The 27514-nt window shown below is 45.0% G+C and overlaps 1 protein-coding gene across 1 annotated transcript; it reads left to right on the forward strand.

Annotated features, from left to right (window-relative positions):
* The first annotated feature begins 834 nt into the window (after positions 1 to 834).
* On the forward strand, positions 835 to 25830 carry PCBD1 (pterin-4 alpha-carbinolamine dehydratase 1). Its single transcript, XM_082269148.1, has 4 exons — positions 835 to 976; positions 19537 to 19668; positions 21069 to 21149; positions 25431 to 25830. The coding sequence occupies exons 1-4, from the start codon at positions 974 to 976 to the stop codon at positions 25527 to 25529; spliced, it is 315 nt and encodes a 104-aa protein (XP_082125274.1). The 5' UTR covers positions 835 to 973; the 3' UTR covers positions 25530 to 25830.
* The last annotated feature ends 1684 nt before the right edge of the window (positions 25831 to 27514 follow it).

Genomic DNA, 27514 nt, shown 5'->3' on the forward strand with positions numbered 1-27514 from the left:
CCGTGTGATGACACCTGTCCGCTGACCCTAGCTTCTGGAGTGGTCCCCTTCCTGGCAGACCCCTGGGCAAGTTCCTCTGTACTCACTGACACTGTTTTTACAGAGTCAACGTTGCCTCCAAACTCCACTTGTCAGCATCCACTAGACCTCTGGGTTCAGCCACACTTTCCGGTTCACCAGGCTGACTGCCCATGACCACCTTCCACAACTTCAGAGGAGGAGACAGCCGTCACCCTCCTTCTGGGACTTGGCCACATGTGCCCTATCTTAGGATGCACCACTGTCTGTGCCAACCAACTGGGACAGCTGCAAAAGCCTGTGTCACTGGCTGGGTTTCCTCCACTGTCCAACATGCCTCCCTGTTGGATACAGTGGGGACACTCCCTTAGACCGGATGAATTACACATGCAACAGGCATAACTAAAAATCAGGCTCTCCTGATAAGCAGACAGAGCAAACTATATTTCACCTGCCTAGCACCTATCTAGGGGGGGGGGTGCTACACTATTTACACCTACCCTAGCACCTATTTAGATGGGTGCTACATTGATATGAGACTAGCATGGAAAAAAAAAAGTGTACGATCATTTATCCGATAATCTCTTTGTGTGAACCAGGCATAAGAAAGAAATGATTGCACTTTGATAACACCAGTGATACTTTATGTAAGCAGTTCTTGTGTATATAGTACATGGGAAATCATTAACCAGTTGCAGCGATAATGATCTGCAGACATCAGCACCTCCAGCATGGAGCAGTATGTTCACCTCCAAACATGGCTCCTGGCTGCAGTGTATGAGGATTGCTGTGCTGCTGAATCACTGGAATGAAGGCTCAGCCCTGGCTATTTACAATGGGCGGACTCCCAGGACAGGCCTCCTCCCCCTCACACAGCTATACAAGCAAGCAGCTTAGCTGGGACAAGTGACAGCACACAGGCTCAGCCACCAGTTGCTAAATCCCTTGTGAAGACATGGTAAGGTGATCTGGATCTGATTTCCTTCTCTTTAGCATCTTTTCTTTTCTAGAATATTTAGAAAAACAATGACTCTGATCTGCAGGTGGTGAGTCTCATCTGAAGTCAAAGTACATTGAGTTAATGAATAGCTCAGGCAGCAATGCTGTGTGATAAGGCTTTGTTTTCTTTCTTCTAATGTACATAGTGGGGAAGGTAGAGAGTTGGCGATATGGACCAATCTCAGCTTCGGATGGTCATATATATATATATATACCTTACTGTATATACCTACCTGAGCTCCTCGCCATCTGCTGAGCTCCCATGGGCTCCTTCTGTTTTATTGACAGAGAGCAAGGCGGAAGTATGAAAATACAGCCTGATATCAGAGGAGTCCTATAGGATTGTTCTTACTCCATGCCTTTTATTATTTATTTATATTTATATATTATTTATTTATTGTACTTATTGACTTTCTATTTTATTTGTATGTGTTTACTTTTTATTTATTTACTTTGCTACTGTTTGGGCTCTGTTGACATATTGGCGTCTCGGCTCGTGGGCAGAATCGGCGTGATTCTGCCTGTGATCCCGAATCATTGCAAATCGCGGGACGTCCATGCGATTACTATGACTTGCAATGGCACCCCAAACACGGCACGATTGCCGCCCAACAAATCGCTGTAAAATCGCACAAACAGAATCGCGGGACGCCTGTCGTCCCAAAAAAGAAAAGAACTTCTTTTGGGCGACAGGCATCCCACGATACTGTTTGCGAAATTTTGCCACGATTCATCAGGCGACAATTGCGGCACACTCATGATATGCTCGCGATCCGAGACGCCAATATGTGAACAAAAAAGTACAAGAACTTCTTTGGGCGACAGGCGTTCTGCGATTTGTCGAGTGACAGCCGTGGCAAAAATCGCGTCGCGTTTGGGGCGCCATTGCAAGTCACAGGAATCTCACGGGCGTCCCGCAATTTGCAATGATTATGATCGTGGGCAGAATCGTGGCAATTCTGCCCCCGATCCGAGACACCAATATGTCAACGGAGCCTTAGTCCCGGTTCACACTGGTGCGATATGGGAAACCCTGCGATCCAGTGCCGGTTCCCGCATTGCAACAGAATAGCACACTTGTTCACACTGATATCTGCAAATTGCTGCCGGTGTCAATGTAAAGGTATTGACACCCCCAGATTGGTTCGCAGATCGCAGTGCGAACTGTGAAATGGTGCAGGAATTCGATCGCATAGGTGTGAACACCCATGCGATCCGATTCCTGTGCAATACCAAAAAAAGGGTCCTGCGCCATTTTGGTGCGAATGCGATGCAATTTCAGCCATACATCTTGTATGACTGAAATCGCATCGCACAGACATGTGATGTAATCTGCACAGCAATGCAGTGCGAATCACATGCTATGTCTGGCATCGCACTAGTGGGAAGCAGCACTTACTCCATTTTTAGGGTTTGTTTATGCAAGTGCTACCCTCTGAGGAGCGATACATGGTGGTTTGCTTTTTAGAGGCTGTTTTGACAGGCAGTGAGGAGGTGTTATGTTGTTGCTGTTTCCTCACTGCTTGCTTTAACCAGTCTGCAGGAGGAGCAAAGCATTGCAGTTGGGGCATGCATACACCGCTGTACAGCTGTCTTTGCAGCCTGGATGGCAGTTGGGGAGGGGGGGTAAAAACATCAAGTTGTATGGGCTCTGTGGATCTGCAGGTTTAGCCCTCATTCACATTCGAGGTGGGTTTGAAATCGTACGAGTACAGCTGAACTCGGACGATTTCAAACCCGTATTTCAGTGCGACTTCAGGGGCGATTTGAGATTAAAATCGTCCCTGAAGTCGCCAAAAGTAGTGCAGGAACTACTTTGGGAAAGTCAGCATTACACCGATTCGGAGGGTGCCGATGCCGGAAACAGGCTGCAATTTGGCATGCGATTTGCCATGTCAAAATAAAAAATATCAAATTTCCCCGATGTGTATGGGGGCTTAAAGCTGGCCATGCACGGTACAATCTCTTCATCTTTACAATCTGATCATGCACCAAAAATATAACATAAAGTCCTATCTAATCTATCCAATCCAATCAATTTACATGCCATCAGACAGGGCTTGCACTATATACTTCTTGGCAGACATGAAGGAGATTGTTCAATCAGATTGCAATGTGTGTGGTGAGCTTTATCACAACTATTTTATAGCAGGTCAGTCCTAAACAATCCATTCATTTAGTATCAAAGCAGGCATGGCCTTGTAATGCAGTATATCATGGACGGTGGATCGAAAGAAGATTGTACAATCACATTGTATAGTGTATGATAGTTAAATATGTTCGTCTCTTGACTTTGATACAGTAATGAAACATTACTGCGGGGCTTTGACATTTGTCAGAATTGTATGTTTTCTAATGTCCCAGTCTATGCTGATCTCCTAACAGAAGGTCAGGTCAGCTGGCAGGAAGCAGAGCGTTGGATTTATCTAGTAATGAAAGCTTCTAAATTTCAATTATTATTATTACTTTAGGCTTTTTATATACACCTAGGCAAACAAGTGCATTTTTCTATTAAACCAAAACTGGCCATGAACTATCCAATCTGATTGTACAGTGAGATTGTGACATGTATGGTGAGCTTAAGGTGATGTGTTTTTCTTTCCTGCAACCACAATCATTGTTGATGGGGGAATCCCTTCCGCTAAGCTACTGTGTTCTCCCGGTGGGGGGAGTTACCCTGGCCGGCAGAACACAGTGATTATGGATAGTGGCTATAGCCCACATGAGTCAAACACAAGACAGCGGCTGAATCCGGACTTCCAGGCCATTTCATGTGGCCCTCGTACCTCTCCTGCAGCTGCGGTACCCCCCTTATGCAGCCGTGGAGAGGCTCATCCCTTGCCCTTCCGTCTTAGCAGTCAGCAGCAGAGAGGACAGAGCTTCTCCCACAGATCCTGTACCTCTCGGTGCAGCCACAGCACTCAATTGTCTCTGCTTCCCTTTATTCTCAGCATTCAGCAGACTCCAGCTCTCCTTTGGTCCTCCTCCAGACCTTAAATTTCTGCTTCCCAGATCTTCCCCCAGATTCTTCCCAGCAGCAGCACACGGTAAGGGGGGTGCATTGTGATGTACGAGAGGGTCGGGACTCTTGATTTCTGATGGTGGGGGGCTCTTGATATCTGATGTAAGGGGGGCTCTCAACATTTAGTCTTACAGTTACAACTGGCCCTTTGAGGGCAACCATAATGCAAATGCGGCCTGTGAGGGAATTGAGTTTGACACCCCTGCTATAGCCGATAGATCGACTTGTGAATCAATCAGCCTTCCTCTAGTCTAGATCAAGGGTGTTAAATTCAATTTCATCGCGGATCACATCAGTGTTATGGTTGCCCTCAAAGGGCCGGTTATATCTGTAAGATTAGATGTCCAGAGCATCCCACGCCCCCTTACGCGAGATGTCAAGAGCCCCCCCCCCCACCATCAGAAGTCAAAAGTCACCCACCCTTCCTTACATCACAATGCACCCCCTTACTTTGTGCTGCTGCCAGTAAAAAGATGCAGGTGGATCTGGGAAGAAGAAATTACAGGGTCTGGAGGAGGACCAGAGGAGGGCTGGAGTCCGCTTCCAGAGTCTGCTGAATGCTGAGATCAGGGGATGCAGAGATATGGTGGTGTTGAGGCTGCAGCAGGATCTGTTCTGCTCCCCTCTCTTCTGCGGACTGCTGAGAAGGGGGGTGGGTAAAGGCGAGCCTTTCTGCAGCTGCACAGAGAAGCGCTGGATCTGGCAAAGGAGTTCTGTCCTCTCTGCTGCCAACTACTGAGACAAGGTGGGGGAAGAAACAAGGGGGGTGCTGCAGGAGAGGTGAGAGGGCCACATGAAATGGCCCGGGGTTGATAGGGATGCTTTAATAAAGTAGGGGTGCTTTAATAAAGTAGGGATGATAGGGATGCTTTAATAAAGTAGGGATGATGGGGATGCTTTAATACAGTAGGGATGATAGGGGTGCTTTAATAAAGTAGGGATGATAGGGGTGCTTTAATAAAGTAGGGATGATGGGGATGCTTTAATACAGTAGGGATGATAGGGGTGCTTTAATAAAGTAGGGATGATGGGGATGCTTTAATACAGTAGGGATGATAGGGGTGCTTTAATAAAGTCCCAGCCCTAATCTGGAAGTGAGAAAGTTAATGACCTGTGCTGTAGAGAAGGGAAAGTTTTTGCAGAGTTCTTCTTCCATTTCTCTCTGGCTGGTTTAATGAGCGTTGCCCAATACTGACTACAAATGTCATTTAAAACACAACAGAAGACATCTGGAAGCCTTTGTAGATCCCATGATGCAAACAAACTAAATAATAATCACATGTTGAGGCTTTTTTTCCCCAAGCAACCATAATTGTAGACATAACCTGAAGGGGAAATAATATCTTCATATTTTTGCATTTCTACATTTTGTGGTCAGACTGGTTTCAGCACTAACTATATATTTAATGTAACAAGGCAGACTATAATAATACAGCAGCACAAACAGTAACAAAATAAAGACCCTCTTTTATGCATTTTGTAAGCACCGGTTTACATGTGTCTTGCGTTGTGTGTATTGTGTACAATGTGCATTGTGTTGAGGCAGATCCTTTATTTGAACTAGCTAATGCATCAAAGCAAACAGATAAGAGTGTGTACACTATCTAGCACTGCCCCCTTAGGAGCTGCTGGTTTTTCACACTTTTGGATTCCCCTGGGTTACCCGTAGGAACTGCATGCAGAATATTAACACTTTACTTTCTTGGCTCAGTCTAGGGGTTGTTGTTTTTGTGGTTTTATTTAATGTTGGGATGGGAGAAGGGATGAGTGGGATACTCCAACAATTGAACTATTCACAATGCTGAGGACTGAGAATGCGGCAAGGCCGCAGCTTCATCCTGCCACTAGATGAATCTGAGGTAAATGTTCCTTTTGGTAATTATCTTCAGGCACACACCTGGTATCCCTTTTCTCTCCACCAGCTGACACCCGTCCTCTGACTAATCTACTCCAGGGTGGCCCCCTTCCTGGTCAGGCCCTTAGACTCAATCCCCTGTACTCATGATCCTGCTTTCCAGGTTCTCCAGTGCCTCAACTCCTTCAGTCAGATCTCCTGGACCTCTGTGTTCAGCTTCACACTTCTGGCTCACCAGGCCGACTGCCTGTGACCATATAGCTAGAGTTGCCACCTCATCCCTTTAAAACAGAACACAAATTAATTACACAGGTTCTGAGGCTAATTTAATGCAGAGAAGGCTCCAAGTGAGTTTAATTACCACCTTAATCAGCCACAGAACCTGTGTAATTAATATGTGTTCTGTTTTAAAGGGATGAGGTGCCAACCCTACATACAGCAACTGCTGCCGAAAAGGAGGCAGCCACCACCCTCCTTCCGGGACTCTGCTTCCAGCAAAAGACCCCGAGCACATGTGCTCCTGGCTTTATATACAACAATTCGCTGAAGAAGTCCTGCCCCCAGGGATGTAACGCGTACGGAGGGAAGGAGGAGTTCGTGAGGTCACCCGCAGTCCAGTCGGAGGACGGAGCCGTGCTTGCTTCCAGCCGTGCTGCAATCACCTGCACTCATTATCCAGAAAGATTACCGATTGTTTTATGCTCCTGGTCTGCTGACATCAAGTAAGAGGCTTTTTACCTGTTATAAATAAAGTTTTGAGACTTTATTACGCTATGGTGCTGCCTTCTTTTGACTTTATATGGTGGATCATATACTGCTGAGTATCGAGAGGATAAGGAATCCATCCATTGCTTAGTGGAGTCTTGGTGGCTGTACCTGGTCCGAGTGCATGTCTTCAGATGCCAGTGTGTGGTTACAACCTATGCTGTTTGTATTGCAGTTTTCAGGTGAGAGGCTAGCAATACCGGTGGAGGATTTTCACAGTGTGTGAGCACTCTTTGGATTAGGACATTGCACAGTGCACTTTCTCTGGGCTGTTTTTACATGAATGAACTTATCAACTCTTACATATTGGGACTTTCTGTGCATATTTTATCCCATTTCCATGGATTTTTTTAATAGTTCTATGGATTGTATTTAGTTTTAATTTTTTTATTGTTGATCCTTATTGCATATCTAGCGCTGCACCATATTCTCTATTGTTTATATACAACACCTCACAATGCACCAAGACCGCAGTCTGTGCCAATCTCTGGAACCGTATTAAAGCCTGTGTCCTCATTGGCCAGGTTTCCCTCCACTGTCCAATGTGCCTCCCCATTGGGCATAGTGGGGACACTCCCTCAGACCATATGAATCACACACTGAGCACATTGAGCAGAGAGAATATAGAATTTACCTTCTTCTCCTCTGATATGCAGACAGAGCCAAAAACTATACTCACTCTCTAGCACCTACCTAGGAGGGTGCTACACTTGCAATGCATTTAAAATTTTCAGTAGTATCAGCAATTGCATTCAGAAATAAGAGCACCACAGGGCAGCAATGAACATAAAATACATTTCCACATATTTCTCCCAGATAGCAAGCAATTGTGCTGTAAGTTTGAAAGTGACTTGCTAAGCTATTGCTAGACTTGCCAGGCTTCACAGGTTTGTTGCACAATTGCAGCAGGTCCGCATTGCATGACTCCAGATCAGTGGTCCATGGGCCGGGGGGGGGGGGGGTCAGACCGACTGCACCATCCCCCCCCCTAGACCACACCAGGCCGCACACCATCCCCCCCGGACCACAACGAGACAGAGGAGACAGGAGAGGAGAGCACCTTCCACTCCCCCACATCTCCATTAGCATCCAGTAGTCAAGGCAAAGCCCTACAAGAGTTACAAGTCTCCAGAGTCATAACTTACACAAGACTATGGACTTCCAGTACCGTCCCACATCAATAGCCCATATCTGAAAATGCAGAGTTTCCTTCAGCTCCCAGTGCTCAATAGAGCTGTGGGGAAGTGAAGGGAAGGTAAGTACCTGCTCCTGTGGAATGGAGGAAATCAAAGCAAACCTGTTCATTTGCCCTAATGGGTAATGCGATTGTAGAATATGCACAGACTAACAAGGATGACCAATGATGCTCAGGACTAGCATGGACTTCCAGCATGGTGGAAAAAAGATTCCCCACTAAGGGCAAAGTTACAGTTTCACTTTAATGCAAATCACCTCATTAGCATGTATTTACTTACCTTTCACTCCCCCACCTCTCCATTAGCATTCAGTAGTGAAGGCAAAGCCTTACAAGAGCTACAAGTCTCCAGAGTCATAACTTACACAAGGCTATGGACTCCTAGCGTGCCAGTACCGTCCCACATCAATATCCCATTTCTGAAAGTGCAGAGTTTCCTTCAGTTCCCAGTGCTCAATAGAGCTGTGGGGAAGTGAAGGAAAGGTAAGTACCTGCTCCTGGGGAATGGAGGAAATTAAAGCAAACCTGTTCAATTGCCCTAATGGGTAAAGCGTTTGTTGGCTTTAAAGCAGATGTTTTTCATATGAATATTTTTGCACATGTAGCAGGATTCCCAGCCATTTTGCTGGATATTGGTCCGTCTAGGTTACCGCTAGCAACAACAGCACATTTAAGCATGTTCTCCAAGTGTGAGCACTGAGACAATGACCAGTCCAGTATCTTTGGGCTTTTGTATTTATTGAGAACCTGGATGGGAGAAGGGAATGAGTGGGATACTTCTTTGGCTCAACTATGCACAAATTGCTAGGGACAACTGAAGAATGCAGAGTGGCACTGACTTGACGCTGGCTAGATGCTGTTCAACGCTGGTTAATGCTAGCTTGCTGCCTGGTAACTCCAAACTGACTTTGGACTGCTTTCTTGCATAAAGAAGTCCTCTTTGAGCTCCCTTAAGCACTCCTGCTGAGGTAGCTACTTGCACTACTGCTGCGCTGCTGAACACTTCAGGGCCCACACAGGCACCCCCTTTCACTCACTTATCTTCAGGGCTTAGACACTGGCACCCCCTTTCCTAAGCATTCTCTACTGGTTAGCTGGCTCCCGGATCCCTTTGACCTTCTGAAGTGGTCCCCTCTTCTAGGCAGACCCCTGGGCGGTTTCAAGTACTCACAACACTGTTTTTCCCCAAAACTTCTGCCCAGCAGCTCCACTCGGTCCACAGCACTCTGGATCCCTCTCTGCAGCCCAGCTCAACCTTTGTCCTCTAGGCCGACTGCCCAGGACACTCTCACTAGCTCTGACAGGAGGAGAGACAGCCATCACCCTCCTCCTGGGACTCTGCTTCCCGCCAAAGACGCCCTGCCACATGCTCCCCTCAGACTTATAACTCATCCCAGGGTGCATTGTGGCAAACTCCGCCCACTGAGATAGCCATAAGCCCTGGCGTGCTATTGGCTAGGTTTCCTCCACTGTCCAATAAGAGCCCTCATTGGAAATAGTGGGGAGACTCCCCAGGCTCAACAGGTCACACCTGGAAACATGTGACAGCCTAACTAAATGATCAGGCCCCCCTGATATGCAGACAGGGCCACCTATATGTTTTTCCTAGCACCTACCTAGGAGGGTGCTACACATAGGTCCATTGGTTCAGCTTGAATAAGCACGCATGTGCCATTGCTGGCCAATCCTTCTGGAATCTGGAAATAGCCACTAGCACAGTGACTGCCACTAGCTTTTGGGTCCCATCTCGAGCGGTGGAGATCATGATGTGACTGTCCCACCTCATCCAATCACCATCCAAGACCACTTTGCATTCATTGAGAAAATGCAAAGTGTTCTGTAAATGTCTCCTGTGCCAAACGCCAAGGTAAAATGCCCTTTATTTTGTTGGCCAGTGGAAAGAATGCCCCCCCCCCATTTACAAACAGCTACAAAGATCATTGGTGTCCTGCTGTTGGTTTTGGCTTTGGAATTGTGCAGGCACTACCAAATAGGGGTCAGTTGGTCCTTAAACCAAGGATCCCATGACAACCTCTGGAAGAACCCCATGGTTACACAGAACCCTGACTGAGAATGATTGGTCCAAGAGGAGAATGCAACTTGCATTGGTGGGATTTTTCTTATATCCTGTTGCAGCGCCATTACAGGAAATGAAGGGATTTTCCCCCAAAACAACAGAATAAAAAAAAATAATTTACTGATTGGTTCTAACTTCTAACCCTTCCCTGTTCTTAACTAAATAAAAAGTTGTTGGCCGTACATACAATTTAAGCAATAGTCATAAATGCACAAGTAACATATAAAGTAGTTGTATTCTATGAATACGTACAGCCAGTTACACATCTAGATACCCCAGGGAGTCTGGAATTTACATGTTTCCAAAGAAATCTTCAGCACTTGGTTTGTGCTGATTATCTTCAAAGGACCAGCCCAAAATATTCCACATGTCTATGCATAAGGAAAGAATTAAAGTGATCTGCAGAGGACAGAAACTTCATACGAGGGTCCTTAATTTATGGTAGTGCTGTATCCTAAAAAAGCAGATGTATTTCAAATTTCACATGATTTAAACAAATTCCTTCCATTAAACATAAGTGCATAGTACCACTCATTATTGTTGCCCTAGTTAGTGTATGATAGGCCTTACAATGAGCTTACTATGCCTACAAAGGTCTAAGTAGAAGATAATCAGGCAGAGCTGACCGCACAACTTGCAGAGGGGGACAGAGGAACAAAGGACCAGAACCTCTGGTAGAACTCCCATTGGAAAAGAGAGAATATAAATTACTGAACCAAAATTGCTGAACCAATGTCACTTTTTACCCTGTTGTCCTAGACATTGGCCTGCATACAGGTTATTCATTTTATAGGACTGCCCTATAGACAGCTGTATATGGCCGTTATGTACACTATATTGCCAAAAGTATTGGGGCGCTTGCCTTTACACGCACATGAACTTTAACCACCTAAAGACCGCCCGCCGCAGTTTTACTGCGGCAGGTTGGCTCTGTCCCCTGATACGACGTAACCATACATCACTTCATCACTACATAAGTGGGCTTATTCGCCACAGAGGAAGCCAATCAGCGGGTCCGGCAGCCACGATTGCCACTGGGCACCCGCGATCGCTCCTCGTGGAGACAGAATGGCGGTCTGCTGTTGTAAACACAGCAGACCGCTGTTCTGCCAGTTATGAATACAGGGATCCTGTGTTCCTCTTATTTAGGAACACAGGTCTCTGTGTTCAAGCAGCAAGCACACCCCCCCCACAGTTAGAAAGCACCCCCTGGGGCAGGGCCAGAGTGGGACTCATTTTCAGCCCTGGAGTTTCATGCCTTAGACTGGCCCGCTTTAGTTTACGACTGACTATATTAAAATAATGTAATTAAAACCTCAGACTATAAGTTTGCAATGGCTGCGGACATGGTACAGATGAATGCAGGGCTGTGGGCATGGTACAGGAGAATGCAGGGCTGCGGGCATGGTACAGGAGAATGCAGGGCTGCCGGCGTGGTACAGAAGAATGCAGGGCTGCGGACGTGGTACAGGAGAATGCAGGGCTGCCGGCGTGGTACAGAAGAATGCAGGGCTGCGGACGTGGTACAGGAGAATGCAGGTCTGCGGGCATGGTACAGGAGAATGCAGGGCTGCCGGCGTGGTACAGGAGAATGCAGGGCTACGAGCGTGGTACAGAAGAATGCAGGGCTGCGGACGTGGTACAGGAGAATGCAGGTCTGCGGACGTGGTACAGGAGAATGCAGGTCTGCGGACGTGGTACAGGAGAATGCAGGTCTGCGGGCATGGTACAGGAGAATGCAGGGCTGCGGGCATGGTACAGGAGAATGCAGGGCTGCGGGCATTGTGCAGAAGAATGCAGGGCTGCGGGCATTGTGCAGAAGAGTGCAGTGCTGTGGGCATGGTACAGGAGAATGCGGGGCTGCGGGCATGGTACAGGAGAATGCAGGGCTGCGGGCATGGTACAGGAGAATGCCGGGCTGCAGGCACTGTACACACAATTACTAACTAACAGGAATCAGAACGGCCCTCACACCGACTGGCCCACCGGGAGAAGTACCGGTGCACCCAATTAGCCAATCCGGGCCTGCCCTAGGGACACATTTACCCTTTAAAAGCCCCTGGTATAAACCCCTTCCCTGCCAGTGTCATTAGTACATTAACAGCGCATATTTTTAGCACTGTAGTAATGTCACTGGTCCCCCCGAAAGTGTTAAAAATGTCAGTTAGGTGTCCGATCTGTCCACCGCAATGTCGCAGTCCCGCTAAAAATCGCTTATCGCCGCCATGACTAGTAAAAAATAAATAAATAAAAATTACGTAATTTTTTCCCCTAGATTGTAGACACAATAACTTTTGCGCAAACCAATCAATATTCACTTATTGGGATTTTTTTTTTACCAAAAATATGTAGCAGAATACAAATTGGCCTAAAATTATGAAAAAGAATAGATTTTTATTTTTTTTTTATTGGGAATGTTATATAGCAGAAAGTAAAAAATATTGTTTTTTTTTTTTTTGTTTTTTTTTCCAGAATTGTCGCTTTTTTTTTTTTTTTGTTTATAGTGCAAAAAATAAAAAGCTGTCAAAGTCAGTTACCCAATGGTGCCGCTGCTGTGTCATAGCCAATCAGGAGGGAGAGTCTCAGATGGCTGAGGCCCTCGTGGACATTGGCTGGATCGAGGTGGGGCTCAGGTAAGTATTAGGGGGACTGCTGCACACAGAAGCTTTTTTTATCTTCATGCATAGAGTGCATTAAGATAAAAAAAAAGCCTTTTGCCTTTAGAATCACTTTAATGGCATCCCAGGATTTGGGTTCAAGATTGAGTTGGCCCACCCTTTGTAGTTATAACAGCTTCAACTGTTCTGGGAAGACTGTACACAAGGCTTAGGAGTGTGTCTATGGGAATGTTTGACTACTCTTCCAGAAGCGCATTGTGCACTGGTGGGTAGTCACGTTGGAGCAGGAGGAGGCCATCCCCAAACTGTTCCCACAAAGTTGGGAGCATCGAATTGTCCAAAATGTCTTGGTAAGCTGATGCCTTCAGACTTCCCTTCACTGGAACTAAGGAGGCAAGCTCAATCCCTGAAAAACAACCCCACACCGTACTACCCCCCCCCCCCTCCACCAAATGATTTGGACCAGTGCACAAAGCAGGTCCATAAAGACATAGATGAGCGAGTTTGGGGTGGAGGAAGTTGACTGGCCTGCAGAGTCCTGGCCTCAACTCAATAGAACACCTTTGGGATGAATTAGAGCAGAGACTGTGAGCCAGGCCTTCTCGTCCACATCAGTGCCTGACCTCACAAATGAGCTTCTGGAAAATGTCAAAATTGGGCCTAATTAGCCATTTTCCCTCCCCGGTGTCATGTGACTCATTAGTGTTACAAGGTCTTAGGTGTGAATGGGGAGCAGGTGTGTTAAATTTGGTGTTATCGCACTCACTCTCTCATACTGGTCACTGGAAGTTCAACATGGCACCTCATGGCAAAACAATTTCTGAGGATCTGAAAAAAAGAATTGTTGCTCTACATAAAGATGGCCTAGGCTATAAGAAGATAGCAAAGACCCTGAAACTGAGCTGCAGCACGGTGGCCAAGACCATACAGCGGTTTAACAGGACCGATTCAACTAGGAACAGGCATCGCCATGGTTAACCAAAGAAGTTGAGTGCACGTGCTCAGTGTCATATCCAGAGGTTGTCTTTGGGAAATAGATGTATGAGTGCTGCTAGCATTGCTGCAGAGGTTGAAGGAGTGGGGGGTCAGCTTGTCAGTGCTCAGACCATACGCCGCACACTGCATCAAATTGGTCTGCATGGCTGTCGTCCCTGAAGGAAGCCTCTTCTTAAAGAGGAAGTAAACTCTGCATTCCGTTTCCAGTTTTTCATGTACAGTCCTTATAAAACATATTTTCAATCATTGCACAGTGTAATGGATGTAAAAACGCCTCTTACTTGGTATTTTTTAGTAGTTTGAAAAAACTTGTCTTCCGGGATTAGGCTGCGCCATCTTGAGTAATGTTGCCTGCCTCCCCTTCCGCCCTTCCTTGTTTCCCCTGCTGAAATCTCATCACACGGTCATTAGAGAAGCAGCAGGGATTGGGTAATGACTGCCAGTATCGCGAGAGTTCTAAGCTGTGCCGCTGAGAGCGGAACTCGCATACACGGCATGATGTCAAGTGGGAGACATCACACAGAGTGTGCCGTGAATCTAAGGACGGAAAGCGCATGCGCCGCTGACGCAATCAAACATTGCAAGACGGATTACAAGAAGATTAAACAAGTAAGGAGATTATGACAGGCAGCGATCAATAGCTTTAAAAATTAGGATTGCAATGAGCAAAAGTTTTTTTTGCGAGTTTACAACCTCTTTAAGATGATGCACAAGAAAGCCCGCAAACAGTTTGCTGAAGACAAGCAGACTAAGGACATGGATTACTGGAACCATGTCCTGTGGTCTGATGAGACCAAGATAAACTTATTTGGTTCAGATGATATCAAGTGTGGCGGCAACCAGGTGAGGAGTACAAAGACAAGTGTGTCTTGCCTACAGTCATGTGGGGTGGTAGGAGTGTCATAGTATGGGGCTGCATGAGTGCTGCCAGCACTGGGGAGCTACAGTTCATTGAGGGAACCATGAATGCTAACATGTACTGTGACATACTAAAGCAGAGCATGATCTCTTCCCTTTGGATTCTGGGCCGCAGAGCAGTATTCCAACATAACGACCCAAACACACCTCCAAGACCACCACTGCCTTGCTAAAGAAGCTGAGGGTAAAGGTTATGGATTGGCCACGCATGTCTCCAGACCTAAACCCTATTGAGCATCTGTGGGGCATCCTCAAATGGAAGGTGAAGGAGAGCAAGGTCTCTTACATCCACCAGCTCCATGATGTCATCATGGAGGAGTGGAATAGGACTCCAGTGGCAACCTGTGAAGCTCTGGGGAACTCCATGCTCAAAAGGGTTAAGGCAGTGCTGAAAAATAATGGTGGCCACACAAAATATTGACACTTTGGGCCCAATTTGGACATTTCACTTAGGGGTGTACTCACTTTTGTTGCCAGCGGTTTCGACATTAATGGCTTGTGTTGAGTTATTTTTGGGGACAGCAAATTTACACTGTTATACAAGCTGTACACTCACTACTTTATATTGTAGCAAAGTGCCATTTCTTCAGTGTTGTCACATGAAAAGATATAATAAAATATTCACAAAAATGTGAGGGGTGTACTCTCTTTTGTGAGTTACTGTACATTAATGTATATTTTCAGCTGGCCTCTAGCATAGCTCCATGAACTCCTATGATATAGAATGGTGGATGGTCATATGTTCACAGTCTGAATGCTGAATGGTTTTTGTAGGGAAATGATGTATTACCACTATGTCTACATACTAAGCATACCCCCAGCAAACTTCTCTCAACAATAGCACCTTCACCCTACCCCATCCCATATGTTCTTCTGATGTATATGTGTACTTTCCAAATGTGATGCCTGGGACAGATTTTGGGTGTCTTCATAATTGTCATCAGCATGAGACAGCCCAGACAATTTGCACCCATCAACCTTCAGTCAAAAAACAAATCCTAAAATGCAGACTGGTATGGTTTGGTCACGTTCGAAAAAAATTAACACCAGTTGGTTGCCATATACTGTATAGATTCCCTGGCGAGAGTGACCTGTCCACTGGAAGATTCAGTGAGCCCCACCGAAGAAAATGTGGCTAAAGCGCAACAAGGAAGATCTAGGGAACCAGTCACTGACCATCGATGAGGCCACAAATATTGCAACCAATCCCAAGGGTGAAAACACACAAGATCCAGGGGCACCATCAACCTTCATTTGAACAACATATCCAAAAACACAGATTTCTATGGTTTGGTTACTTTGAAGAATGAATGCCAGTCGGCTGCCATATAACCTTTAATGGCAAGAGCGACCTGTCCACTGGAGGGTTCAGTGAGCACCACCGAAGAAAATGTGGCTAAAGCGCATCCAGGAAGATCTAGGGAACCAAGCACTGACCATCGATGAGGCCACAAATATTGCTACCAATCCCAAGGGTGAAAACACACAAGATCCAGGGACACCATCAATCTTCATTTGAACAACATATCCAAAAACACAGATTTCTATGGTTTGGTTACTTTGAAGAATGAATGCCAGTTGGCTGCCATATAACCTCCTAATGGCAAGAGTGACCTGTCCACTGGAAGATTCAGTGAGAACCACCGAAGAAAATGTGGCTAAAGCGCATCAAGGAAGATCTAGGGAACCAGCCACTGACCATCGATAAGACCACAAATATTGCTACCAATCCCAAGGGTGAAAACACACAAGATCCAGGGGCACCATCAACCTTCATTTGAACAACATATCCAAAAACACAGATTTCTATGGTTTGGATACTTTGAGGAATGAATGCCAGTTGGCTGCCATATAACCTCTAATGGCAAGAGCGACCTGTCCACTAGAGGGTTCAGTGAGCACCACGAAGAAAATGTGGCTAAAGCGCATCAAGGAGGATCTAGGGAACTAGCCACTGACCATCGATGAGGCCGCAAATATTGCTACCAATCCCAAGGGTGAAAACCTCTAATGGCAAGAGCGACCTGTCCACTGGAGGGTTCAGTGAGCAGCACTGGCAAAAACATGGCTAAAGCACATAGATGAAAACCTAGGGAACCAGACACTAACCATCATTGTGTTCAGAAATATCGCCAAAGGGTGGAAAAACATAAATCCAAGGACGTATGCAGCAGCCCTTTGGTTAAAAGGACGACCTGCTCTCCAATCGCCAGGAGAAGAAATGTGTGCCTTTTGTGAGGGCTATCATGGCATTTAAAAAAACATTACAAAGTGTTTTTAAATACATTCAATAAAAACCATCTAGTTGTGATTGCTTGCTCATGAATTTACGTTTTCTTACAGAGCAAGTGAATCAGCCATGATAGCCTCATTATATGGATGGAAATAGACTAGTAGCTAGTCTTCAGGCGTGTTCGGAGCTAGTTTTCATTGATTGCCATTTCAAACATTCTTCTCCTAGGAGGCCTTTTATGGATTATTTTATTTCCTTCTAACAATACAGTTTTTTTACTACACTTTTTTTTCTCTATAGTTAACTGAGCATTATTTATTTTTTTCATTTGGTTGCTAAGTTACCAGACATCCTCTGTCACTGCGCATCACTCAGTGAAATGAGCAATGCATGCGATATCGCTTATTTTCCTGTTTACATTCATCATGTACACAACAGAACATGGAGATTGAAAAGAGATGGTCTCATATATCCTATATTGGTATGCTTCTGAAATTTTAATAAACAAGAGATGGTCTCATATCCTATATCAGGGCATTAAAACATTTGGTATATTAGGAGGACAAAGTTATTTAAAAGGAAAGTATAGGATATTTTTAGGAATTACAAATTGGCAGTTACTTTTGCAGTGTTTACCGTGTGTGTGTGTTTACACACTTTTTTTTTTTTTTTTGGGCCTGCTAGTCTTTTATATATGGAAAACGAATAGGTTACTGTATTTACAAAAAATTTCGTTAACTTCTCCAGATATTGCATTGTATTGTAATGTATTCTTTTGTTCCCAAGCATGCGCAGTCTTTGTCGCTCATTTTTGCACGAACGATTACTGTACTGAATAAACGAAAAACATTTGTTATCTTAAAAGTGAAACATTTTCGTGCTTGTCCCTTTGGATAATTTCTCACAAACTGTCGAGATTGGCTCTCGAAAACAATCAGATTATCGGACAATTGCTCAGAAAGCGGTATTTTTCCTCCAATTTCTCACCTGGTGTACTTGGCATTGTTCTTACATGTTTTTTGCATTTTGGATTGTGTTGGAACAGTATTGCTCAACCAGGGATGCACAGAACCTTATGGTTCCTTTTGATGTTGCTAGGGGTTCCTGGAACAGTGAGCAATGGTGGACTAATCTCCCACCTACATTACCACCAAGGTAAGGGTGCAATTTTCCACTAACCACCAATGTAAGGAGACACTTCTACACTGACCGCTAATGTTTGAGGACAACATAGTTTGTTCTGACTACCTGTCTTTTCTGCGGTTATTATGCATTTCAATGATATTACTAAAAATTATTTTGTAGCGGGTTGATAAAATTATCAGCTCTGGGTTTCAAATATGCGGGGTATGCCATATTAATTATTTTATATAAAACTCTCTCTCCAACTTATGTACCATGGACTGTAGGTATTATCCATTTTAGCACGGGGTTCTGTGGGAACCTAAACATTTTTTCAAGGGTTCATCAGGGATAAAAGGTTGAGAAAGGCTATGCTGGGATGTAGAAGGGCGAATATCACAGTTAAGTCACCTTACAGTACATTGGAGTCCATTTAAAAATAAATGGCGCTGCTTTTAAAACCGTGCACCGGAGCATGTTGCTACAACACATAGGTGCAGGGCCGGTGCTCCCGCTAGGAAAACTAGGCAGCTGCCTAAGGCGCACTGTTGCCTAGGGTAGGGTGACCAGTCCCCTGTTTTGTCCCTGCTTTGCAGGGCCCATCCTGGGCGGGTGCACTGTGAGCTACGGCATGGGGGGCGCGCCCAGGGCCAGCCCTGCCATAGGTTCCTTGTGCTTCCTTCGGAAGGGAATGGGGGGAGGGGGCGAGGGCAAGCGCCGCATGATTAAACAGAGCAGGGTTCTTCTGCTTGTCCGGCGTGGCCTCTGTAATGTGATGTCCCACCTCCTGGACCACCGCCAATCTATGATAGACAGCACACTGGTGACATCTATCATAGGAGCCGGTCCAGGAAGCGGGACTTCACATTACAGCAGCCGCGCCGGGTAAGCAGAAGAACCCTGCTCTGTTTAATCATGCAGCGCTCTAATCCCTATGCACTGGACACTCTGCAGTGATGGGGGCACACTGGTCACTTTGCATTGATGGGGGCACACTGGTCACTGGACACTCTGCATTAATGGGGGCACACTGGTCACTCTGCATTGATGGGGGCACACTGGTCACTCTGCATTGATGGGGGCACTGGTCACTCTGCATTGATGGGGGCACACTGGTCACTATGCATTGATGGGGGCACACTGGTCACTCTGCATTGATGGGAGCACTGGTCACTCTGCATTGATGGGAGCACACTGGTCACTCTGCATTGATGGGGCACTGGTCACTCTGCATTGATGGGGGCACACTGGTCACTCTGCATTGATGGGGGCACTTGTCACTCTTCATTGATGGGAGCACACTGGTCACTCTGCATTGATGGGGGCACACTGATCACTCTGCATTGATGGGGACACTGGTCACTCTGCATTGATGGGGGCACTTGTCACTCTGCATTGGATGGTGGCACTGGTCACTCCCCTCTCTGACACACTGCTCCCCCCCCCCCTCTGACACACTGCGAATGATGAAAGTATAGGGGGGAGTATGGGAAATGCATGGAGTGTGCTGCCAGTATAGGGAAATAGGGAAATTTTTAAGTTTTTTTTTATTTATTGGGGGGGGGGGCACAAGTAGCTGGTCTTGCCTAGGGCGCAGAATAGTCTAGCACTGGCTCTGCATAGGTGTAAATGGGCCCTCAAAGACATACAGTATCTGTAAGTTCTAGCAAATGACACTTTCCACTTGTTTTATATATTTATCGCTGTTATGCCAACAGGCTGGGAAGGCTCACAGACTCAGTGGGGAAGAACGAGATCAGCTCTTACCTAACCTCAGGGCAGTTGGATGGAATGAGCTGGATGGCCGAGATGCTATTTACAAAGAATTCCATTTCAAGGATTTTAATCGGGTGAGCAAGACACACATGAATTAAATATTTTAAGATCAATCAAATGAATAATCTGCAAGTTTATTTTTAATGTCACACTGCTGAGTGATGTTATTGCTGGTAGTCACTTCATTTAAAACTCTTTGACTTCAATGTTCTGCAAATTGGATTACTGCTAACAAGTTAAAAATTGGCTTTTTAGCATGAGACATGTTCTTCCCAAAGCTGGCCATAGATGGGCAGATGTATTCCCAACATTCCCATCACTAAAGTAGTTAGTCACACAACGTCAGAAGGGGGCGGTGCCACCGATTGACGTAACTAGGTTGCCCCGCCCCTTGCCTACAAAAGAACTGTCAAAGCTGACAGTATTTTTCGGGTGCGGCAGGCGTCGGGATTTAAATCGTGGAACACTATTTTTTTTTTACTTTTTAATAAAGGACTTGTCAAAAACTGTGTTCTGTGGTTTTTACTTTTTTACACTTTTTTGGTGAATGTACCCGATACCAATTCACTTGGGGGGGGGGCAGAATCTGGGGGCCCCCTTGTTAAAGGGGGCTTCCAGATTCCGATAAGCCCTACACCCGCAGACCCCGACAACTACAGCCTAGGGTTGTCTGGAGGAGGCCCTTGTCCACATCAACATAGTGACAAGGTGCTCTGGGGTTGGGGGGTCGGAGCCCCCTTGCCCTAAAGCACCCACCCCCCTATGTTGAGGGCATGTGGCCTGGTATGTTTCAGGAGGGGGGGCGCTCGCTTGTCCCCCCTCTTTCCTAACCTACCAGGCTGCATGCTCGGATAAGGGTCTGGTATGGATTTTGGAGGGACCTCACGCCGTTTTTTTTCTTTAAATTTTGTCTGTATTGCCAGGAGCTGACAATACATTACAGCTGCGAGCAAGTTTAAATTATATTTTTTCCTTTAGAAATATCAGTTATGCTGCAGCAGGCTCCATACATCGTACAGATACACCACTTTAAAGGCACATTAGGGGACCCCCCCAGGCACAATATTTAAATAAATTATTCATTTTTATTGTTTCATTTTAGGCATCAATAAAATCACTGCTCCTGTAAAAAGGATTGTTTTAAAAAAAAATGTTTTTGCATTGATACATGTCCCCCAGGGCAGTGCCTGGGTCCCCATATAATTTTTATGGCAATAACTTGCATATGAGCCTTTAAAATTAGAACTTTTGATTTTTCATGTCCCTATCCCATAGACTTTGATAGAGTTTGCATGTTCGCTGGAACTTTTTCCATGTTTTTGGTGCTAACCGAACAGGGGAGTGTTTGGCCCATCACTACTTGATAGTTAGCTTTGATAAAAGCTCTCTAATTTGGCTGTGGTTTTCATTATACAGCTTGACTCAATATGTATACCTGTATGCCCCAATGTACAATTCCTTTATTTCATTGCAGGCCTTCGGATTTATGACCCGGGTAGCACTACAGGCTGAAAAATTAGATCATCATCCGGAATGGTTTAATGTCTATAACAAGGTAAAGCAGTCAACTCAAATATATTAAAAAATATACGTTTCGCTTCAATGCAAGTTTTCTACCTTTTTAAAGCGGAGTTCCGGGCACAGAAATGATTTTTTGATGAACATACCCCCGGGACAGTCAGGGCTAGCACATTCCACAATGGCTAGCCTCTGATCTGTCCCGGTTCGCACTTACCTTTTAGAAGAAATACTTACTTAGAAAATTTCTTCCACAGCGTTTCCATCTCTGTTGTGGGCAGCTGAAGCCGGCGCGGTCCTCTTCTCTGTCTTCTTCCGCGTGCCCAGAATCTGTTTAGCAGGGGAATGCGGCGGCGCCCGGAAATGACGAGCGGGGCCGGTGCCGTCGCATTGATTCCTGGGAGCTATGACGTTTAGCTCCCAGGAATCATCGCGAGGCAGGAAGTGACGGGGTGAGCCTCGGCGCTGGAGGAGGAAGCAGTCATAGGTGAGTATTTACGATCTTCAATAAAAAGGTGAGTAAACAAAAAAAATAAAAATAACTATCCAATTCCTTTTCAGGTGAGCTCTACCTAGCGGAGGGGCACAAAAAAAAAAAATCGTTTTTGTGCCCGGAACTCCGCTTTAACTTCTTGTCAACTGCGTATCACAAGAAAAGTGGGCTTTAATGCCCTACTGCTGCCTCACACATGCATCCACAGCACACAAAAGCAAGCAGTCACTTCCAGAGCTATGAGGTCCTCTGTTGTGGAAGACAGCAAAGACAACAGCAATTCCAATACTGGGCGGATGCAGCTCTCCTCAGACAGGGTAATCCGAAATGATACTACAAGAGCAAACAAAAAGGGAGGCGCACGCACCTAGTGCATTACCAAAGAACATTTAATTTGAATATTGAAATCAATAAAAATGGGTACTCCCGAAGTGGCAACTGTCAATTAGCCATAGAACCACACGATGCTAGGCAGTGCGGACACACGTATGCCGTCCACATCAAGGGATGTAAATCTGATGCGTTTTGTTCTGTGGCTAATTGACAGTTACCACTTTGTGTGTACCCATTTTTATTGATTTTATTATTCAAATAAGTGTTTTTCGGTAATACACTAGGTGCGTGCACCTCCCTTTTTGTTTGTTCTTGATGCATCCATGGCGGCCTGAGGTTGTATACTGAGGGCGCACTACCAGTTCCTACAGCTGTCAGTGTTTAAAGATTTGCAGGGCGGGCCCAAGATATAGAAGCCATGCTGCCTCCCAGACATTAAAGCTGATTTGGAGTGCTGGCAGGAGGTGGTGCGTCTTCTCTATCATGTGACCACTGATTGGCAGTCACATGATATAGAAGATGCACCACCTTCTGCCAACCCTTTAAATCGGCTTTAATGTCTAGGAGGCAGCTCGGCTTCTACTTTATATCATTTGACCACTGTGATTAATGTTAATAGGTTAAGATGTAATTCTCCTATATAAATTTTATTAAGAGATAACAAATCCTATGAATAATATATAAAAACATATTGCTGCCTGGGGGCGGACTGACCATTCGGGCACTTGCCGGGGTCAGTAAGGAGCCCCATGAGAGGTTCCACATGTCACACAGGGGCAGTATATTTAGGTCTGTCTGAAACCCGGACACATTATTCAGACAGGAATGAGGCATGAAACTGGGCCTGGTGTGAGGGTGAGGGGATCCCAAGATGGGGGTTAATGACGAAGCGGGAGAAATGTGTACCCAACCAGTAGGTGAGTGACAGTGAGGAGAGAGGATGAGGCAGTGGCCTCTGATCTTGAAAGTAACTCGTGTGTAATGTAGTAGTAGAGCGGGTCAGGGTCCCGGGCTGTCTTACCTCGCTGGTGCTAGCTGGTGAAGGAGACGGCGAGCAGTAGGAAGGTGAGAGGAGTCCATGTCAATAGATGACATGACTGAACACTGACACCTTCACTATGGCTGATGTAGTGCTCAGGGAATCCTGCTAATAGGATTATACAGATTACAGTATAACATTTTTTTTTTTTTTTGGGGGGGGGGGGGTCTCCTAGTGTAAATTTGGGGAGGGTGTCTCCTGATGTAGGATGGGGGGCCCCCTATCTATCTCTCTCTCTCTCTCACACCCTTTTCCTTTCTCTCCCCCTCACTCTCTCTCCCCCCTCCCCTCCTACTTTTCCATCTCTCTCTCTCAACCCCATCCCCTCTTAGTCCATCCCCTCTTAGTTTCTAGTGGGAGTTTCTGTCATATTTCAGGTTCTCAGTAAAAAAAGTTGTGGGGGGGGGGGGGGCTGTCAACCCTGTCAGGAAGTAGTTGAGTGGGAGCTGAATGGCCGCACATGGTAATTAACCTCTTAGTCATCGGGCATCTTTACTGTACTATGTAACCAGCAGGTTACAGCCCTGAAAACCACACCCAATTGTTGCTACACGCCACACCTCTTTCAGTGCCGTTAGCGCCCAAATTATGATCTTGCACACAGACCCACTGTCTTCATAAACACCCCTGGTTTCGTCATAAAGATGGCCGCTGTGCGGCAGCCATCTTCAAATTTGGAAGTGCCCTACGGCTTCTATGGAAAGAAGCCAGGAACTTCCATGCAGACTATGCTGCAGTAGATATTTAAATGCCCCCTCTATGTAGCTGAGCTGCAATATGTAGGTGGCGCTTCGGGTATAGCTTGAGTGTGGGTGGAGACACAGGGGGGCCCATGAGTTGTTAGTCTGCCCCTGGTTCTGCCCTAGTATGTTTGTATGTCCAGTCTTAAAATATATGTAAATCCTAACAATGAATTTCTCTTATTTGTTCCCATTTGCTCCATGATATCAAAACATTTATTTATCTGTTCATGCAACGAAATTCCTGTTGACCCTGCTAGAAACCCATTGGGCACTTAGCTTTCTGCGTTATGTTATAGAGATGAGAAGTGGGGTGTATTCTGTACTATAGATACAGTACAGCGAGTGAGCGTTTTCTCCCTAGGACAAGAAGTCTATTAGGATCAGTAGGCAAAAATAAAAGGGGAAAAAAAAAGACTAAAAACAAATGCAGCCACCACATCAAAGGATGAGTAAGCTGCAATATCTTACATTTTTGTTCTTGGGTTTAGATACACTTTATAGTATTTTTTTCATTTCTGTGCACATTTATCCTGTCTAATCTTCATCATTCAGGTAATAAGAAGAATGTAGGGAACAGCGTTTTTATCATCTCACGCCTTGCCTACTTTGTAAGACCCTGTTTACACCTCTGAGCTTTAGAATGCATTGCCCAATGTTTGTTAATGCACCACAAGAGAATTGCCATTGTTTGCTATGTGGCCCATTCACACCTCTGCGCTGCTATGTGTCAGGAAAAATATTACCGGTGCTTTTTTTAGTGTATAAACGCACCTCCTAGACTTCAATGGCAGCAGAAGAAAAAAGTGCAAAAAAAAAAAAAAGCACATAAAAATGCAGACACAAAGGTGCGAACTAGTAATTGGTTGACTGTTCTTGCCTCCAGTTTGTATGAATGCACCCTTGAGTAACCAGGATTGACTATATATTGAATGCTTTGTTTAAATATCACGTCTGAGGTTTACAACCACTTTAAATATTGATTCCTGGAAGAAAAACTGTACTGTTAAAGTATATCCCTCTATAGTGTGTACTTGTCTCTATTAAGAGCACTAAGTGTAACTTCCATTTCTGTCTTCTGCTTCCTTCCTCTGCTATCTGCATGAATAACTTCTGACAAGTTTTCCTGACACCAAGAGAAAAAAGGTGACAGGGAGGGACCTCCAGATGATTGACAGCCTCAGCTCTGGTCCTATATGAATGGGGGTGTCTCTTCCCTCCAATCAGCTCTGAGCTCTCCTTAATGAGCTCTGCAGGGTAGAACTTCAACGCTCCGACCCCTTTTTTCTGACAGTTGAGTCAAGCTTATGAATTCAGCATTTTGAACAGATGTAGAGAAGACTGTAGATAAACAGGTACAACTTAGTGTATGTAGGAGGATTTGTTTCCACTCTGTGTATCACTTGAAGATAGTCCCTGCACTGGGTATATGGAAGGGTTTACAAGCACTTTAATCTCTGCATGTAAATACATATGAAATCATTTTCACACTTATTGCATTCAATGAGATCTACATCATTATGAATGTGACAAACAAGCATTTATCTTCTAACAGACATTTTACTGCAATCAAATACTTGTTGTCTATACAGGAAAGCTATTGCTGATATTATAAGATACTGTGTAGTACGATTTAGTCCATATTAATAGAGTTTAATGGACAGTGGATTTTAGTGTATTAATAACCTGTGTCTATTATGTTTTTGTTTGTAGGTTCATATCACTTTGAGCACTCATGAATGTGGTGGCTTATCAGAAAGAGACATCAATCTGGCCAGCTTTATTGAACAGGTGGCCAATACCCTCTCCTAACAATAGGTGGCAGCATTGGCATGCAGTCAGGTGTCCAGATAATTGAACTAGTCTGTGTTTTATTGGTGATGTGAATGATAGGAATGGTCATTCATTTCCTAAGCCTTCAATCTGAAAGCCTTCTCCAAGTAATTCAAAGAAAACAATCAAGTGAAGGAAGAAACTTTGCAGTCGCACTGCCGCAGGTCTCTTGTCATTGCTCTAAACCCTTCTTGTACTCAAGTCCTCATTTGTAATAATTTATTACAGTAGATAAATGTTAGAATCCACCAACAGTATTATACATTTTTTTTTTTTAGAATAAATGCTGCCCTCGTTTTTATCCAATGTAATTTGAAAAATTTGATTTCATTCTAATTTTGTGATGTGTGAAAGTGTTCTTTTAAGTATGTTCAAAATACATTATTTCTTACAGGTTTTTATATAGCGCTGACAATTTACAAAGCCTTTGAAATGCTGTCATACACATCAGTATTTGCCTTCAATCCAAGGTCTATATTACACATGCATGTGTACATACTATGGCCAATCAACCTTTCAGTATGAGTGTGGGAGGAAGGCCATGCGGATGCGGGTAGTGTTGTGCTTGGGATTTGAACCAATGACACTAGCGCTGCAAGGCAGGAGTGAAACCACTAATGCCTCGTACACACGCAACGATTATCGGCCGACCGATCGTCCGACTTTTGTCCAGAGTGGTGTTTTGTTGGTTGGAATGTGCCTAGACTGCACACGAATTTTCTCGGCCAACAAAAAATCTACTTCAGAAGTGATGTCATGTGCTGGTTTACTTTCCGTGTGTTTTTTCTTCTCTGAGCATGCCCAGTCTTGCTAATCAGATTTTTGTCTGCCGAAATCTGTACTGACTGATGGAAAATTGGCCGTTGTGTCGACGGCCAACAAAAATTTTATAGTCTGCACACCAGATTTTTTTCAGCCGAAAAGTCGGAGTCGGTTGTCGGAAGCATCATACTAACAAGCCGAAAATCGGCAGATCGGACGTTGGCCGAAAATTCCCGGCCAATAATCGATGCGTGTGTACGAGGCATTAGGCACTGCGCAACATTGCCCTTCAACATACAATAACATAACTATGCACATCCTACCAGGTGTAAGGCCAGCCATACGCGGTTTGAATCTCGGCTGGATCCGAACTATTAATGCGCAGGCTGAATGTACCAAGTTGATTGATCGATCAACTTGGGTACAACCAGCCTGACTCTCTTGCGATTATTGGTAGTGTCTTCTAAAGCCGCTAGTGATAATGACCGGTGTCCCCTACCGGAAGAAAACAATGGCCCAGGAGGAAGGATTCCCGCATCAGTGTATGTGTTGATAGGGGAATCGAGCAAACTTATTTCCTGCAACCCATGGTTGCAAGAAAGGAGTTCGATCTATGTATGGCCAGCCCAAGTTTTGAAAATGGAGGTATCAAAAGATAAACCTGCAACAGGGTTTCCGAGTCTATCCGCAGTGGCTCCTCATAGATTCGTCTGCATTCTTCAGTGTGCATACATTCCCTCTATAATTAAATTTAATATTTTAGCGGTTTGTTTTGGGTGAAGGAATGCTTCTGGTATGAAATAGCAGGGTGCAATCAAAGAAAAGAAACTCTCTACCCTTTGTAGCCCACTGCAACCAATCACATCCATCTTTTACATAATCTGCCATGGCAATACTAAAATAAAGGAGGAAATGACTGGTCGCTATGGTTTTCACAGGCAGGTTAAGACATTTATTAGGTTACCTACGATTTTAAGTGCATTTTTTTTTACCATTTGTGCTGTGTAGCATGAAACTGTTCAGCTTGTGGGCTGAATAGAAAAAAATCTATGTGTATTAGTCAGCCTAACATCATACAGAAGACTTTTTTTTTTTTTTAATTCAATTTTTTATTGGGTTTTTAAAAAAAAAAAAAAAGAACAAACAAACAACGTAGATATGATTGGGGTTACATACTAATATTTCATACAAGAGATTAATGA

This window comes from Pelophylax lessonae (genome assembly GCF_965119305.1).
Source record: "Pelophylax lessonae genome assembly, chromosome: 9".
Taxonomy (NCBI): Eukaryota; Metazoa; Chordata; class Amphibia; order Anura; family Ranidae; genus Pelophylax; species Pelophylax lessonae.

What these genes read in the sequence shown, in the direction of transcription:
- PCBD1 (XM_082269148.1), top strand. An exon ending in ATTTCAAGGATTTTAATCGG is followed by an intron (nt 19,669 to 21,068) that starts GTGAGCAAGACA and finishes ATTTCATTGCAG; the next exon opens with GCCTTCGGATTTATGACCCG. An exon ending in GGTTTAATGTCTATAACAAG is followed by an intron (nt 21,150 to 25,430) that starts GTAAAGCAGTCA and finishes TTTTGTTTGTAG; the next exon opens with GTTCATATCACTTTGAGCAC.